At 38.0% G+C, this 18,205-nt stretch overlaps 1 protein-coding gene across 1 annotated transcript; it reads right to left on the bottom strand.

Annotated features, from left to right (window-relative positions):
• Positions 1 to 2,958: 2,958 nt before the first annotated feature.
• On the bottom strand, positions 2,959 to 17,951 carry LOC103701434 (protein FAR1-RELATED SEQUENCE 5-like). Its single transcript, XM_089928963.1, has 5 exons — positions 17,623 to 17,951; positions 15,227 to 15,264; positions 12,886 to 15,053; positions 6,722 to 7,230; positions 2,959 to 3,174 (listed from the first exon to the last, which is right to left on the bottom strand). Exons 3-4 carry the CDS (start codon positions 15,049 to 15,051, stop codon positions 7,213 to 7,215), a joined length of 2,184 nt encoding a protein of 727 aa, XP_089785089.1. The 5' UTR covers positions 15,052 to 15,053; positions 15,227 to 15,264; positions 17,623 to 17,951; the 3' UTR covers positions 2,959 to 3,174; positions 6,722 to 7,212.
• Positions 17,952 to 18,205: the final 254 nt, after the last annotated feature.

The raw sequence follows: 18,205 nt of genomic DNA, 5'->3' as shown, positions 1-18,205 counted from the left end.
CATGTTGGAAACTATATTCGATCCATCTAAATGACAACTTAATGCGAGGAATAGAAAAGCTATTCTCAACCTTGAATTGTTGATCTTGTTTCTTATTTGTTAAGTGGTATTTGTAAAATCTTCTTATTTTGCAAACCTGAGAGCAAGTGAACAGGATGGTGGGTTTTCTCATTGTTTATGTCAAAAAGAAGGGGCAAAAGAAAACTCTGACAGCAAGTTTAGATGAGAAACTCTCTCCTTCATTGTGGTTTAGCAGATGATAAAACTGTTTTAGTGTCATTAAAGGCGTTTATGGTCTTTCAGTGGGCATGTAAAGTTGTTTAAACTACTAAAGTCTTTCAAAGTTTTTTTTGATCTTTTTTAGCAATAGCCAGCAAGTTTTGTTATTTTCATCAAAAGAGGAGAAAATTTCAACATTATGCCTTTGTATTTTAGTTGGTAAATCCCTCAAGGACAGCCAGGTGAGTGCTGCTGACTCAACTAACTGCTGCTGCTTCCTACGGGAACTGCCATAGAAGATGAGTCCATACAGAATGGTAAATGAAGGAGCAAATTGGATGGACCACCACCTTTTTATCCTAAAAAAAAATAAGAAAAGAAAAGAAAGTAAAAGATAAATTACTTATAAGATGGATCCTAATGTGCAGATATTCGAATGCTTATATTAGGCAGAGATGCTGTTTGCTACGAACAAGCAATCAAAAGAAACTGTCCTCTGAAGAAGTGTCATGACAGAATCTGCATGGAAGTATTGTTGTGTTTGTATGAATTGATTTTTTTTTCTTTTAGAATCAGCACACAATTACTATTTCATTTCTTTACCAAATGTATCTTAACCAACCAATCATATTCTTTTTTATGATGAAGCCAGAATTATATAATTACACTTCCATTTCTTCGTCCAACCAAAAATCTGGAACGATGACAGGACTATGATATTTATTATCAAAATAGGACTCGGGTCTTTGGCACCAGTATTTCCACACCATAAAGTATAAGCCACTTCCATTCTAAAAATCTCAAAATTTTGCCAACTACTTGAACCTCTAAGATGATTGTGCAATATGCGAAAAGATCCTGCTCTAAAAATCTCAAGACTTTGCAAACTACCGGACCCTCTAAGGTGTGTGCATGGGTCTCCAGAGCCATTGCTCATACTAAATCAACTTGATTTGGATCTGTAGTTGAATACTGACAGCTGCGGATTACGGTTTTAAGTGAGCCATTGATTTGGTTCCACCGCAGCTCCCTCATATTTTCAGCACACAGAGTTGCAGGCTAATATGATGATTCTGATATGGATCTTGCAAACAATTTTTTTACAGTTTTTTTTAAAAAAAATAAGGTGTTCTATTCCCATCCCGACTCTATCTAGAGGAGAATCGAATGCTCCAATCCTCCAAAATCCAATCAAGACTTTTTTGATATTCAAATTTCATTCCAATTTCGTTTCCAATTCCAGTCACAAACTAAACATCCGATTTTCATTCCGATTCCAATAGTGAACCAAACATACCCTAGTCTCTACCTACTCCACCTCATCTAAGGTGGAGCCCAAGCTCCCATGCAAAGCCACTGCCCACGGAATTGAGAAGCTTCGTGTAACCCTTTGCAAACAAAACCCCACCTTTGGGCAAGGGGTCATACGGCTGATACCAAGGTTTGGTGGTGCGTTGCATACAATATCATTTTTCACTTTCTTTAGATTTTCGATTATCTGTTGCAACCATGAAAGCAGTCAACTGACAAACAATTTCCATGCAACTGTGATATCAAAACCATGGGAAAATTTGAACATAAGAATTCAGGAAAAAAGCCTGCTTCAACTTCAATGCACTCGTCATCTTGAAAGCAGTACAGCACTGATTCAGAAGCCATTCCCAATTATTTTCTAAAGCATCCAAATTCTGTTATCATGAATTATCTATATAATGATACGAAACAAACCCATTCGTTCAAAACAACAACCTTCTGCAGCATGAAAAGGTTAACTGTTCCTCTATCCCGAAGGAGGTTCTCATGGTTACAGAACAATCCTACCAGGACCTTCAGCAATGGCATGAGCAAAGGTACAATACTGTGTTTAACTTCGCATGATCTTTTTATACTGTGGATATGTAATTATTCAATACAAGATATTGGAAATAACATGATTCATGTACGGACTGTTAGAAGATATGTTTACTTTACTCGTGAAGCATGAATATTCAGTAAAACAAGACCAAGAGATCAAGCAAGGTCAGAAATGGGGTATAGGAGCAGCGTGTTCACCAGGATACCAAACCGGCACCGGATCCATGAATCCATAGTCTCCCTCCTGGGCGAATAAATCAACTTCCCAGCTATATTCCTGCATCAAAGCCTCTCCATCTTGAGGCAGGTCAACATCAAAAGATGCTTGAGGTGCTGGTGCAAACGACAACTGTGATGCCCCCCTTGATGAGCTAAAGACAGGTGTGATTGCTAACATCACCATAAACAGAAGCAGCAGCAGGAGAAAAGGTGCTTTCATGGCTGAAACTTTGCAACTTCAACTCACACCATCTGAGTGCCCCTCTTAAGCATTCAAAAGGCTTTCTGCAGAAACCTAATAAATCACTAGATCATTCGTCCATAAATAATGTCCTCGCTCAGTACCATGATCTTGAACCAACTAACGCTGAGAAGAGAGATGTTCCCTTTGGGCTCTTCCTTCACACCAGGAGCATGACTTGCATTCAACAGAACCATAAGTTTAGCATGCTCCTATAATCAGGTACTCTTTTTACCAATCTGTCAAATCATTTTTTTAATATTCACATTCTCTACTCTTTAAACTAGTGATGAAGAGAACGTATGACATTCTAAATTCCATTGAATTGGGATGAGATAATAAAATGAAAAATGGAGAATGAAAGGCTAAGAAAGACAAATGTTCGTATCACGAAGTTGAGAATCAAAGCTTGGTCATGCATAAAATTCAACATCCATGAGAGAGCTTCATTTCAAGTCTAAAGCTTAGTGTATAATCCCCAACTGCGAAACATATAAGGATGGCAAAGTGATCCTTTAGCTTCAGCAACAGATAAGAAAACAATATAATGCTGCTATCATCTTTTAGATCTCCCACAGGCATGCCGGTGGGTCAATGATTGCTAATTGGTACACAGCTTGACATCTTGAATTTTGGACTCCCTAAGAACATTAATAGGGTTAAATCTCAATTTACCATGTTAAGAAATATAGGATATATAAACAGTCATCAACTTCACTGACAAGCAAAATAGCACATTGGAGGTATCACTTTATCGGTCAAAGAAGTACCTTCACTAGCTACAAGGTCAACCTTAACAAAATAGTCACTAATTTACATGAAAATATAATCTCCAGATTGTAGTTCAATTAAATGGTTATAACTAATTGACTACTTACTACATGGAAAAAGAAATTGTTCGAGATGATGGTTCATTAATCCAACAAGAGAACTTTGTTCAAACAAAGTCCAACTTGCTTATGAAGTAAATGTCTGATTGGGGCACAAAAGTATGATTATGTTCCTCCAGTGACGTCTTCATCCTTCATAAACAAAGAAAGGTTAAATTTCTTTCATTTATTTCTTATAGAATAGTGGCCCTATAAAGCAAACCTTCATAAGCAGTATCTAATGGGTTAGCTGTATAACTAAAGTTTCCAAACCAATTATGTTGAAGATGGAAATCTAAAGCAGTAAAACATTACTAAAAAGATAACATCAAAGTAACATTATTTGGTATTTGTAACTTAAAATTTCAGTTAAGTCTAACCTATTAGAATGCATTTATTCTGTTTGAAGAAGAAATAGTTGTCAAAGAGAGATGAAATCAACTGCATAAATGTGCGTGGATTAATATCACATGCTATGTAAAAGTTGTATAACAGATATACATAGCATGTATGTGTCAACCCCCTCCAACACATGCATGCACGTATGGAACCACACTTGCCCATACACACACAGGCACGCACACACGCAAACAAGCAGATGTCTGTACATGCAGCATATCTATATTTTTGTTCTTGAATTTGGGTCATCAAAAGAAGAAAGAATGCTATTTATATGTAAAATACCAGGTATAGATATTTAAACCAAAATACCAAAACAAGGTATTCATTCCTCGTCTTCTTCTTGATCATATTGCAATGGGATAAAGGATCTATCTTTTTTGTTTTGCAACAACTCTATTTTTTTATAAACATCATATTTTTATAGATTCAATGGATCCGGGTCATGATTAATCATTTGATATGTAGATATGTATGCTTTAGGTATATAAGGCCATTCTTTCTGTAAGTTTAAAAGAGGGATTCCAGATACCCACAATGTAGTCAACTCCATTGAGTCTCTCTGCATCTATCCGTTTCTTTTATTATAATTTTACAAACCCTTGCTTTATCAAAACAAGCTTCAGTGCAAGATCCATACGTTTGCACATCTACACTAAAACCAAACAATTAATTCATGCATCACTATGACTGCTGAGGTTAGTACATCACAAGAAGATGGAATTTCACCTTTGGGGTAGAAAGGATAAGCATTATGCTTCAAACCTAAGAGTCCTAGAAGAATTGGAGCCTACAACAATATATCATGATAAGCATTATGCTTCAAACCTAAGAGTCCTAGAAGAATTGGAGCCTACAACAATATATCATGATAATAAACCTAGCAAGAGCCATATAGCTTTTGAACAAACAATCACAAATGATGAAAGTAGTCACATTTATAAAGTAAAAAGCTCTCATAGTCATAAGGAGGCATGATTCAAGAAGTTTCCAAAGCTTGTTGGGAACCTTGATTGGCTTACAAGGATAAATGGGTTCTTTTCTAATTTCATTCAGTATAATTTATGCCTTCACTAAGTTAAGAAAAAGTATCCAGTTTTTATTCCATATATTAAAAGAAAAAATACAAGAAAGGTTCATCATATCAATGTGTACTGTCCCACATTGGGCGTATCATACTATATTGGTACCGAACCGAGACTCGGCATGACGGCATATCGAGTCTCGGTATGCCGAACTAACCGCTGTACTGGGCATCTTGACATTGTATCAGCAAGTTACCGGTACTTGGTCTAGTACCGAGATTACAAACCTTGCACATAAGGTATAGACATATATCCAACCTTGAGCAATTCGTTGAAGACATCAAAAGAGTCAAACTTTCAAACTTTACAATGATCAAAACCATTAATACTTCTAGTAATATTAACTCACTCTTTCTCGTGGTATTAGCAACTTCAATCATTAAAAACTCCAGATTGGAACATAGAAGTGTGTCTAGTTAAACAGCTGACCTTTTAAAATTTATAAAATGCTGTTTGGCAGATAATGCTTTTAAGGTTTACAACTTAGCATGATCATAACCACCTTCCCCTAGTAGCAAGCAAGGTAAACGCTCAACACAAATGCACTGAGTTTGTCATTTAGAGTCATGTAATAATAACTTGGCCAGTGACCAAATCATCCACAACCTCATAGAAAATATGCCATCATCTACTTGATCACCAAACACTTGAGCCACAAAGCAAACAAAAAGCTACAATCAATGGTTACTACACAGGTAGCCTATTTAGGCAATTTTCTTCCCCGGGTTAACAATAATTTTATAGAAGAGAAAAACTTATGCATGACAAGTTTTAATTTGGAGTAAGTTTATTATACACAAAAGACATGAATACAAGCATGACATCACACAACACGTATGAAATATTTGTGGGCTGACCATGGAGTTTATATTTGTGATGGACCCCCACCAAGGGTCAACAGAAAGCCATTATTTCTTTCCACTTCTCCGGATGAATTGATTAATGGTGCCCCAAAGGAAGTTTTTGGAAGATAAGGACCTGGAAAGGACTGAATCATAATATACACAATTTAATTTTAGTAATAAAAGTGAGAAGCATGTTATGCTTATTGGAGAAGATGCCTTACAAGTTACAAGAGCATTTTTTAGAGTGCCTTACAAGTTACAAGAGCATTTTTTAGAGTGCCTTACAAGACCATTTTGGCTATCATATCTATAAAATAATCATGTAGGCCAATAAATTAGCCCATTAGAACTAGGTAATTTGGATGAACCAGAAAGCTGCTACTAGGACATTCTATAACCACCTCATGTCCCTAAGACTGCAGGATAAAGCTTATAATATAACAATGATGCACAGGTTAAGATACAAAAGATATTGCAGGTACAAAACCAACAAAAGTTGTAGAGTTGGTTAGGCAGGTCATTCGTATCACTTTATAACCGGATTTAGAGACATGCATTTCACTGCACCATGTGCAATAGAGACTACATCACAAAAAAATTATCGATCCCAGAACAAGCAACAAAATTTTCCAAGCAATTTCTGCATTGTCAATACTTTTCCTGCATAATAGAGGAAAATCTGTTTTCATTGCTTGCTTGTGCATATGCATGACTATCTTGAGAATGATTATAAACCATGAAGATTCTATGTCCGGACCTAACTCCATGAGGATTTAAACTTGGAATATCTCCCAATGCAAACACCGAGGGGAAAGGCAGCATCCATCTCACCCAAGTCTTGTTGGCTATTCATACGCATGATGAAAGAAATACAAAAAGACTGAGTACGATATAAATTTGGTCATGTGGGGAGAAAAACATAAATTAGATAATTAGTAAAGCTAATTGGAAGAAAAGAAATACTTTAGGAAAGATTCATGAAACTCATACCTCTCTAAAAGCAAGAAAACCAGCAACATACGAATTTGCATTTTGGTAACATCACTCTCTTCATGGACAACATTTGGGGTACCAGAACCCAGAATTACAAGAGCAGCACATGATGTAGAAGGGTCCCCTATTAAGAAGCTCATATCAACCCCACCAATACACTTGACCTTCTCTGTTTTAAAACCTTCATATGAACTTGAGTCATCCCATGATATTGTCCATGTGAAATCCACTTCAACAATCAGTTTCCTCTTTAGCAGATCCTGTGCTCTGCATGCCAAGTAACTTGTCAAAAAAACAAAAAAAAAAAAAGAGCAAGTTCTGCAGATCCTTGCTCCAACAAGAGCACCACCAATTCCTCAATACTGTTAGGTTGGGAATTGAAAGCAAAGGCATACTCAATCCAATCCTGTTGGCACAATGAAAATATGCTGTCCATTTTCACGAATAGAAGGATCATCCATTCGTGCATCCCAATATACTTTGATTGTTTAACTGCATAGAGTAACCTGCAAAGACAGATTGGATTGTCTAATAAACTGCTATGTCAAGATCCCATTCAGATAACTTGCATTCCCCTACACATGCATTCATTTTCCTGAGTTTATCTTCTACTTTCTAATAAGATCGCAACTAGATCTCAAATTTCTAAAATAAATAAATAAATAAATAAAAAATAGCAATGCACATTGCTTTATAAACAAAATATTATTTAAAAATGAAAGTATCAATCATTTGATGGGAAAATGATCTGGACTTCAATTTCATACGCAACCTGCCCATTTTTGAAGATTTCTGTGCTCATAGATTATAGTTCTTTCTTTCTGCACAAAAACCTATAGTACCAGACGTTAGCTAGGATTCTGTTCACATAACAGATAGTGTTCCTTTCAACTCTTCAACTCAATTGGTAACTGAAAAATCTAACATTCTCATTCATCAACGTAACATGCAAAATTTCAACGAGGTTTAAACAAAACAAAACAAAACAAGTAGATTTAACTTCTCTCAGTTGCATAGACCAACACTCCATTTTGCACAGCAAGGATACGATCTCTTTCATGAATTTATGAAAATAAACATCCATGCAGCACTTCCTAATTCATGTGAAATATGTAAGCTAAAACTTGTACGGCAGCATCAAAGTGGCCTCCAAGATGGTGACTTGAAGGCACAGAACCAAGCTAATGTAGTTTTGATGTATAATATCTGTCAGTTGTTGCTTCCATTTGTTGAGTGCACACAAAACAACCACAAAAGAAGGTAAAGCTTATTACACATAGAAGCTCAAATCGACATGAGAAAGTGCACTTGCAGCACCAAACTTGTTGAATATCAAAGTGCCTTGCCTCCTGCCTATAAAAATTTGATGACTAGCCATCAAAATTTTGCAAGAAAAAAAATAGCAATGCACTTGTACTGTACCTGGCATGCTGAAAAATAACCAAATATGGAAAAGAAAAGTACTAGACTTGGGAAAAATTATGAAGAATTTTCAGTGGTTCATGCCAGAGTCTACTTGTTTCGAACGTAGTCAGCCAAGGGAGGAGGAGGATGGTCTAGGGTTTCATGGCAGAGATTTATTAGGATTTCAGGAAGTCTTCAATAGGGATGGCAAGCAGGAGAAATTATTTGGTAGATCCAGTCAAACAGCCCGGCTGCAGACCGAGCCAATAATATGCCGCCACGTCAACTGAGCTTTCCACAGAATAAAAGAAAAAAAAAACAAGCCGACAATTTCGGTGGGAGATTAGAAATTCAAATCTCCCTCTAACCCTCTCTCTGCCTAAAGACCACCACCACACCCCCTGCTCCCTCTCTCCATTTCTCTCTTTGCATGTCTCCTCACAGCCGAGACCCGAGACTCCCCTCCCCCTATTTTCCCTCCTCCCCTGTGGTTGAAATAACTGTGCTTCACCACTTAGTAGAGACCCTGCACTTCACCGCTCGATGGAGACCCTCGCACCGGACCAACTGCATCTAACCGACCCGACACCTTTTCCTTTCTCTTTCTCTCTCTCTCTCTACTATGTGGATGGGCACCAAACCTCCATTGTTTCTCCCTCTACGTCTCCCTCCCTTCTTTCTCTCTCCATGGCCGATGGCCAAGCCGCCAGCAGGGGCCAAGGACCCAACTACCTTCTCTTCTCTCCCTTCCTTTTCTTCCCTTCTCTCTCTCTCCCTTCCTTTTCTTCCCTTCTCTCTCTCTCCCTATTGCTCGGTGGATGGCCCAAGGCCGTCCCTTGTTTTTCTCCCCTCACCGACCCCTGTCTCTCCTCCTTTCTCTCTCTCTCTCTCTCTTCTGCTCCCCTTCTCTCTCCCTCTCCTCCTCCCCCCTCCCCTTCTCTAGACAGACCACAATTTGTTGAAGTATCATCCTTTCATTAGAGCCTGTATGGATGCTGGCAAAGTCTCATAGTCCACCAGATATTTTAATATTTCCAGAGAGATGGACCGGATCCATAAGAAATGATTTTGCTGGATTTAATGGAGGGAAGCTTTGTTTGGTTCTTCTTTTGCTTGAAAGTTTGATTGACCTACAATGTTACATGGAAGTGCTATATATGTATAGTGTAGAAATGTGGCTGCCGAGTGAGAAAGATAGAGATAGTACTTCATTTACTTTCTTGCCCTCTTGTTTTCCTCTTCAGAACGCAGTCCAATTTACTTGTGTGATTTCCTTTGCTCAATTTAACTTTGCATTGAATCCCACACTAAGCATGTTCAATTTCAAGCTACTAGGAACTTTATATCTCCATTTGGTTGCCATTTTATTCAGCTGAAAGCCTGAAACTTTACTGCTTGTTTCATTTCCTACAAACATGCCTGCATCATTTCCTTATAATTACTTAATTCTTGATGCTTATTAATGATAATATTTAGAAATTTTGCTATAATTTTAGATCACAGTAAAGCTATATTTATGGCTCCTTGTCAGGATACTTTAATCAAGTGCTCTCATCTTATTTGAAGTGTCCTTTTAATTGATCCAAATCCGATCCCTTTGCAAGCATAAGCTATCACATTTGCATCACATGTATTCATGAACATTTTGGACTTGGACTCATGCTGTCCCACTCAAGCTCTGTTTGATAGGAAAATAAAGTGGCACTGTTGTTATATAAAAGAAGAAATCGAGGGATTAATCAAGTATAGCTTAAGGCCCTGTTTGGGAGAGCTGTTGGCAGTAGAGCTGTTGGAAGTAGAGCTGTCTGAAGTAGAGCTGTTATAAAAAGCTGTTTGCTGTTTGGTAACTACATTCGTAAAGTGCTGTGGTACTTTGTTTTGTGTTTGGTAAACAAACTGAGAAAGTACTTTTGTATGACAAAATTACCATAAAGGATATTGCATAGTATTATACAACAGAACATAATAAAACATAACATAAATTAATACATAAATATACGATATAGTATAATATTATTGTAATATAAAATAATATTATGTTAATATAGCATAATAGTAATATAATTATTAGAGTAAATTAATATTTGGTAATATAACATAATATTAAATTATTTAACATAACATATTAATGTATTATGATATAATGTAATATATATTATATTTATAGTATAATACAATAATACAAGTATAAAATATTATAATTATTAGTATAAATTAATTTCTCATAATATAACATAATATTAAATTATTTAAAATAACATATTAATGTATTATAATGTAATGTAATATATTACAATATTTATAGTATAATACAATAATAAAGGTATAAATATTATAATTATTATTATAAATTAATTTTCCATAATATAACATAATATTAAATTATTTAACATAACATATTAATGTATTATGATATAATATAATATGATATTATATTTATAGTATAACACAAAAATAAAGGTATAACATATTATAATTATTAGTATAAAATAATTTTCCATAATATAATATAATATTAAATTATTTAACATAACATATTAATGTATTATGATATAATATAATATGATATTATATTTATAGTATAACACAAAAATAAAAGTATAAAATATTATAATTATTAGTATAAAATAATTTCTCATAAAATAATTTTTCGTGGTCCAGGGGCTCTTCTTCGTGGTCCATGCTCGAGGAGGACCTCAGCGTAGGCCGCGAAGTTGATGATAAAAAAAAAACAATAGATTGATTTTGGAAGGTATGGAAAAGGATTAAAATTTTTTTCTTCTAAAATGTGGTTCAAGAGATGCATACAAAAATTGAAAAGAAAAATACCTTTTCTTATGGAAGGGAGTCTGACGGCTAGGATTCTTGGCTCCAGCAGATTTTTAGGTTTATAAAGGGACAAACTATGTAATTATGTTATTTTAATATGAGCATTTTTGTCAAAAATACAGCTTTCCGAAAAAGCTGAAACAGCTTCCTTCCAAAAGCTCCAAATTAGAGCTTCCTCCCAAAAGCTGTTTTCAGCTTCCCGCAAAAGCTGAAACAGCTTTTTGAAAAATTTACCAAACACAGTTTTTCATCTAAAAGTACTTTTGGAGGGCCAGAAAGTGCTTTCTGGCCCTCCAAAAGCTCCCCCAAACAGGGCCTAAGTCATCCTTAATGCATTATGCTAGCACACGGGGAGGGGGGTTGAGCCAAATGATGTCGAAAGTGTGAACATAAGAGATGGACTGGATCTAGACCTAGCCCACCTACATGTCTGACCAAGCTCAAACAATAGTCATGTGGTGATGCTATATCCAGTCAAGTAAATATGTGTTTTCCCTATTTAGTTTTGATTTTTGAATCTTTCCTTCACATTTTTTATTTGCAAGGAGGCCCTAACATATCAAAATACTAATTCCTTACCTATGATATGTATTTTGGTTTTATATTGGGTCGTACACCATATCTCATATATTTTTGTCTTCTTTGGCAGAAGGCGCTAATGTCTCAAAACAGTGTTGGTTCTCAAAGTGGTCCATCTTGGCTGGATTATTGCGACAAGAAGTGTCATTGTGGTCATGTGGCTTCAATCAAAGTCTCAAATTCACAAAAAATCCAAATAAATTGTACTACAGTTGTGAAGAACATCGCTTGGTAGATTGGTATTTGCCTATAAATAATCAATCTAGAAGTCACTCTCCTCTAGTGGTTGAAGATTTACTTATGGAGATAAGAAGAGAGATTAGTTATTTAAGGTTAGAATCAAAAAAATGTATTATAGGATTAAAAAGAATCAACTGAGAGTAGTGCTATGACATATACGCTTTTGGTTGGAATTATAGTACTACTTATTGCAATAGCATTTTGGTAATGTGAAGCATGTTAAAATCTTATCTATGTAGTAATTGTAAACAATTATGCTGACCATCATGTTCCTATATTTCATTATTGCTTGCTAATTAGTAGCCTCTCTTGCTAATATCGGTATTAAAATATTGCTAACATTGGTAGCAGATGAATGAGAGACACAAGTCGATGTTGGCCATACTTCTTGGCTTAGAAGTAAATTGCAAATATAAGCAAGCAACTGTCACAAATATAATGACATAGAAAATATAAGCTGATGTTATAGCATCTTTATCTTTGAGAAGAGTTATAATTGAAAAGAAAAAATGTCATAGCATCTTGTACATGGAAGAAATACAATAAACTACATAAATGTGAGAACTTAAACATAATTCTGATGTCTGCTTCATGTGAGTTATAATTGATAACACCAGATGGTGAAGCTTCTAGCTGAGGAGTGCTAACATTGCTTGAAATATAACCCTCTGGATTAAATCTGCCCATTGAACCTCAGCTGCGGTTGAGTGAAAAGGAAATCATTTAAGATATGGAAATCATTTATATTTCCAACTACAGGTACTATATTTGCATCCCCATCATGATGCTCATGGATATAAGATATTGAAATCATTTACATGATTGTGATATCATTCATTAACAGGACAAAAATCAAAAGGTAAGAAAAAAGAAAAGAATTCACAAGCTAGACAACTAATCATTTGTTCATATTAAAAGAATTCACAAACAGAACAAAAAGGACATCTCTATCACCAAATATGCAGGAAGAAAAGTACTATGCAAATGAGGTCATTCTTACTGGGTGTGCTACATAGAGTTAGTAAAAAATTACATATAAATTACACATGATAAGCACCTATTCATAATCCCCTTTAAGCTTCTTTGTAGATACTCCTTTAGGTACTCACATGAGGAGGGTCTAACACAGGGTATTCTTCTTCTTCTTCTTCATCATCATCATCATCATCATCAACCATTTCAGCCTCATCATAATCATTTGTTTGGACTGCTGAATGGGCGTCCAAGCTTAACTTATCAAAGAATTTTTCAAGTTTTGCATCTCCCATGTCAAAAGTATCCCACAGAATTTTCCTAGCTCCCTCATGCCCTTGGCTTTTCATAACAAGGTTATATGCATATCGCATTGCTTGATTATGATAAATTAACTCAACAGTCCACTTCTTTTTTGATGACCCCTCTTCATTGAGCCTGTACACTCTTTTTCTCGCATCTTTTGTCCACCGTTTCAAAATGTACTGTTCGGGGATTCTTTGCACATTCTTAATGCTAAAGGCTTTTAGTACATGTGAACAAAGTAAACCCATTCTCTCGAATTTTCTACAACTGCAACTGACCTCCATTGTAGATGTGTCAAGTAGGACTGTCCAAACTTTTGAACCCCTTCCGTGCATCATCAACTCAAATTTGTACAAAGTTGCGCCAAGTGAAATTTCTTGGGATAATGATGTCGCACCACACTCATCAAGATACTCTTCCTCAATTAATTTGTAAATCTTGTGTGTAAACATTTTGGAACATTGCTTAAAAATTCCACTATGTTCAACAGTACAGGTAGGAGCACCCTGATTACAACGGAAGTCCTCTTCAGATTCGTTTCTTCGCCAACCATTAACCAATTTCTCCAATGCAACTACAAACTTTGTGAGAGAAGTTGATTTGTCGGCTAGTCCATTCAAAACATTGTTTGTCAAATCACCCCTTTGAGATGATTTAATCCCACCATCAAAAGTGTCTTTGTTAAGAGCTGTACACCACTTATGACGGAACTTATATAGATTATGAAGCCATTTGTTTTCTTGAGCATCGAACTCAGAAATCATCTTGCCCCATGTTTCTTCAAACTCTTCTTCAGAATCACACCCTTGCAAACATTTGTTAAACAATTTATGAAAATTCTGATCAGAATTGAGACTACCCAAATGAGAGGGAGCATTCTTACAAATGTGCCACAAGCATAAGCAATGTTGTGTATTGGGAAACACCTCTGCAATTGCATTTACCATGGCTTGATCTTGATCGGTAAAGATTGTTTTAGGAGGTTGATCACCCATTGACTCCAAAAATGACTTAAAAAGCCATATAAAGGATGTCATTGTCTCATCAAACAAAAAGGCACATCCAAACATCACATTCTGCCAATGATGATTAACTCCAACAAATGGTGCACAGATAAGATTATATCTATTTGTGCGATAAGTAGTGTCAAACACAACAACATCACCAAAACAATCATAATCAACTCTCGATCTACCATCTCTCCAAAAAAAATTGCAAGGCCGACCCTCTTGATTAAGCTGCACATCCCAATAAAACATGCCTTCTTGATTAGCCCTATGCTTGAAATGCCTTACTAAGCTTTGAGAGTCTTTTGCATCGATTAGCATTAGCTTATGCTTGTTAATATAGTCATCACAATTCTGTTTAGTGAATTCCAAGTTTTCAGCACTGCTGCTTTCTTCAACCATATAGGAATATGTATTGACCATTCGAATTCCAGCATTCACCATTGAATCTAGTACACTAGCTTTTGCAGCTATAAGTGACCTCATAGATCTCAACAAATGCCTCTCTTCAGGCTTGGCCAAGTCATGATTATGCTCATCGACCAACTTTGTCACCTTCCATTGCCCATCCTCATCAACCGTGAAGCGGATCATGGCTTTACAACCAGTTCTTGTATCTGGCTTGTTATAGTTTGACTCATCAAGAAATTCATCATTCTTAAGCCCTTCTTTTGAGCAGTAATAGTCCTTTGTGCGAATTTTTTTGGTCCCTATCCAGTAATATTGCTTTCCCTTTCGCACACTAAAACCCATGCGATGCCCATAGTCACGATATAAGCTGTAAGCCTCCTCCTCACTATGCACAACCTGCCCCAATAATTCTTTAGTCACCTCCTCATGTCTTAGAACATCAGAAGACTCCTCATGTTTGTCTGCTTCTTTGCCATTAGAGTTAGCATGTATAACTTCCCCTTCTCCACCATTGTCAAGACAAATAGCTTCCCTATGACTGCCCCCACAACTGCTATCACCATATTCAGAGCTGTCCATAACTGCAATTAGAAACATGGCTTGTGAGAGTTTAATTCAATAAGGTATCATAGAATCGAGTAGCATGCCTACATAAATAATCTAATTGAATCCTCTGTTTGTAACTTTTTCCTATATAAATAATCTAACTGAATCATCTGCCACCAAGATTTGTCAAATGGCACGAGAATTTTACCACACAAGAAGGAAAACACTATCAGATTTAGGCTCCTCCTGCAACAAGAATTTTGAAATCCAATTTAACAGAGACTGAGGTATGACTAAAACGGTAAATATATCATCTTACAATAAAACAGGAAGAATTGGAGGAGAGGAGATTGAGAGAAATGCAGGATTTGAACTTGCAAAATTATGCATTTAAAATGAAACAATACTTGCATCTACTGGAGATTAAGTCAATAGAAATGGCGTGAAGTACAGGTACCAATTTTAAGGGCCATATGGGGCAAAAAAGCTATTAATGATGGTTCTTGCCCATCAACCATTATAAGTTTATTTCATCTAAAATTGCATGAAACAAGCATGCATCAGAGGCATGCTTTAGCCATATGCAGTGCCGGCTCGAGCCTTAGGCGACCGAGGCGGTCGCCTAAGGCCCCCGGCCCAGGGAAGGCCCCCACCCAGCCATTTGTTTTTTTTATTCCACCATGGCGCTATGGCAGACCGCAGATGAGACGGGGTGTGGGTTTGGGCGGCGACATGAAAGGCTGAGACTGAGCTGGGACTGGCAATGGGCGACGGCAGTCGGCAGACGGGGACTGGCGACGGGCGATGGCGTGGTCGAGCGACGGGGACTGGCGACGGGCGACGGGCGATGGCGACGGGCGACGTGGCGATGGGCAACGTAACGGCTATTTCCTCCCCGGCTCCCCCCTTCTCTCCCCCCTTCTCTGCCTTTTTAATGTCGGAACCTTCTCCGGTTCTTCATTCTTGGCACTCGGCAGTCGGCAGAATTGGCTTGCAAAGATGCAGAGCGGCGAGCGCAAAACCCTCTCCAGCTCTCCTCGCCGACGTCGCCGTCCTCGGCTCCGAGCTCCGGCCTCCGACTCCGAGCTCCGAGCTCCGGTCCACCGTGCGTCCGTGCAGAGTCCCGTCCTCTCCTCGCCGACTCCGAGTCGCCGTCCTCGGCTCCTCCGACCTCCAACTCCGCGGCGACCGAGGTGGCGAGGCCTTCCGAGTCCCGACTTCCGATTCCGAGCTCCACGGCTTCCGGTCTCGTCGGCTCCGCCGCTCCGCAGCTCCGGCCTCGTCGGCTCCGCTCTAAAGTCCACTCCACTGGATTTTCAATTTTGACAGGGAAGGTGAGACCGTGAGACCCTAATTTGTGCTTATTAAATGTTAAATAGTTGAGCTCTTCGCCTCTTCCTATGCTTGCTAATCCTACTGAATCCTTCCTTCTTTATTGAAATTTATACCCGTCGCTCTAAGTCTCTGATCCGGGTTTTGTTTGGGTTGTCCACAGTCCACACATTAATCTTTTAGCCATCAAATCCCCCTCTTTCTGCTGCGAGAGTCTTAAAAATCTAATTTTTTTAATGCTTTCTTTCTCTGACTTCTCTCAACTATATTAGATTTGGAGGAATGAGATACCAGGGGGCAGGGGCCGCTGAAGGAGAGAATAGTTTCATTTGAGGTCAGTAAGAGCATTTAGTTCTCATACCTTGTTTTTGACATTCAGGGTTATCTTTTTGTTCTTCTTTTTGGCGTTCATATGATAAAGATTGAATCTTTTTTCCTGTATCTGATTTTTTCTGGAGAGTTTTGGGGTTCTTCACGGTTTTGATCACGCTTTGGATTGAGTTGAGGCTGGCTTTTTTTTAAAAGTCATTCTCTCCCCAGAAGTCCAAACTCTCAGACATCCTTTCAAAGTTTAGAATGGTTGTCATCTGAGAGAGCTAGGGCCGGGCAAATTTGTTTCGCACAGGTCTCTACATCTCAAAGAAATAATTGACCAATGCCCTCACCTCCCTATCGTGTTGAAGGCCACCCAGCTGGCTAAACCTTTTCTGCATCATGATGACTTCGAGCCTCTTCACTATGAAGTCTATCATTAGGTGGACAAAGGAGTCATAGTTGCTGGATGTAGCCACACCATATTGGGCACTTCCAAGTTCCAACAAGCAATTTTTGCTTGCAATTTTTGTTGCTTACTCTTGATGAGTTTCTTTAAAGATTTGACTTTTTTGATCAAAGATTGAGGTCTTTGGGTTTCATTGCATTTATTAAAAAAATTCATAATTAAAAAAAAAAAGGCCCCTCTTACTGAGTTCGCCTTAGGCCCCCAAACGCATTGGGCCGCCCCTGGCCATATGCATCTTGTCAATGCTAAACAACGATCATCTGCGCCCTTTATTTAATGAAGCCGTTCTGCTAGGGTTGCGAACAGATCATCAAAAATGGGCAATTGGTAGAATGAACAAAAACAAAATAAAGAAACAGAAAGAAAACAAGCGATCGTTTTCTAAAGATTAGAAATTATTATAAGTTTGAGAGAGAAATGAAAGCAACGTAGGAGACCCTGACGCTGTCGATTTCCAAAGGGGAGACGGGAGGCGAAATTTATCAGAGTACCTAAAGGAAAGATGGGGCGTCTCGACCGGGGGGCGTCGGACTGCCAGGTGGGAACTCGACCGGGTGGCGTCGGAGGGCTCGGAGGGGTCCCGACGCCGGTGCGACAGCCGGGGGTCTCCGTCGAGTGGTGAAGCGCGGCGATTTCGTCCGCAGAGGAGGAAGGGAGTATCGGGTCTCGGCGGTGAGAAGAGACGCAGAGGGGAGAAATTATACCCTCGTGGGGCCCGCTTTGTAGGATATAATTCCTCGAGATGTAGAGAGAGAGAGAAGGGGGCTTCTGGGGAGAAATTATTCGATGAACCCGGTCCTGTGGACCGGGACCATGGCCCTGAGGGAGAAATCATTAGACGTTATCCCCTCTTTATTTAAACTATTTAAGATCAAAACAGATGTAAAAATTCATCGTGATATCCACCGTACACGTGTCTGGGATTTGGCCCGGTCCACAGGACCGGATCCATCTAAGGTGGTTAGAAACGTGCATGGATTGACAGTACCGTGAACGGACTACACTTGTGGAGCTTGCCATCATGCCAATATTCATTTAAACTTTAAATATGTAAGAATTTGCAAGAAATTCAGG

This window comes from Phoenix dactylifera, chromosome 2 (assembly GCF_051530095.1).
Source record: "Phoenix dactylifera cultivar Ajwa chromosome 2, Ajwa_hap1_PhDact_Kaust_v1.1, whole genome shotgun sequence".
NCBI classification, from domain to species: domain Eukaryota; kingdom Viridiplantae; phylum Streptophyta; class Magnoliopsida; order Arecales; family Arecaceae; genus Phoenix; species Phoenix dactylifera.
This window is presented reverse-complemented; position numbering and strand designations above follow the sequence as displayed.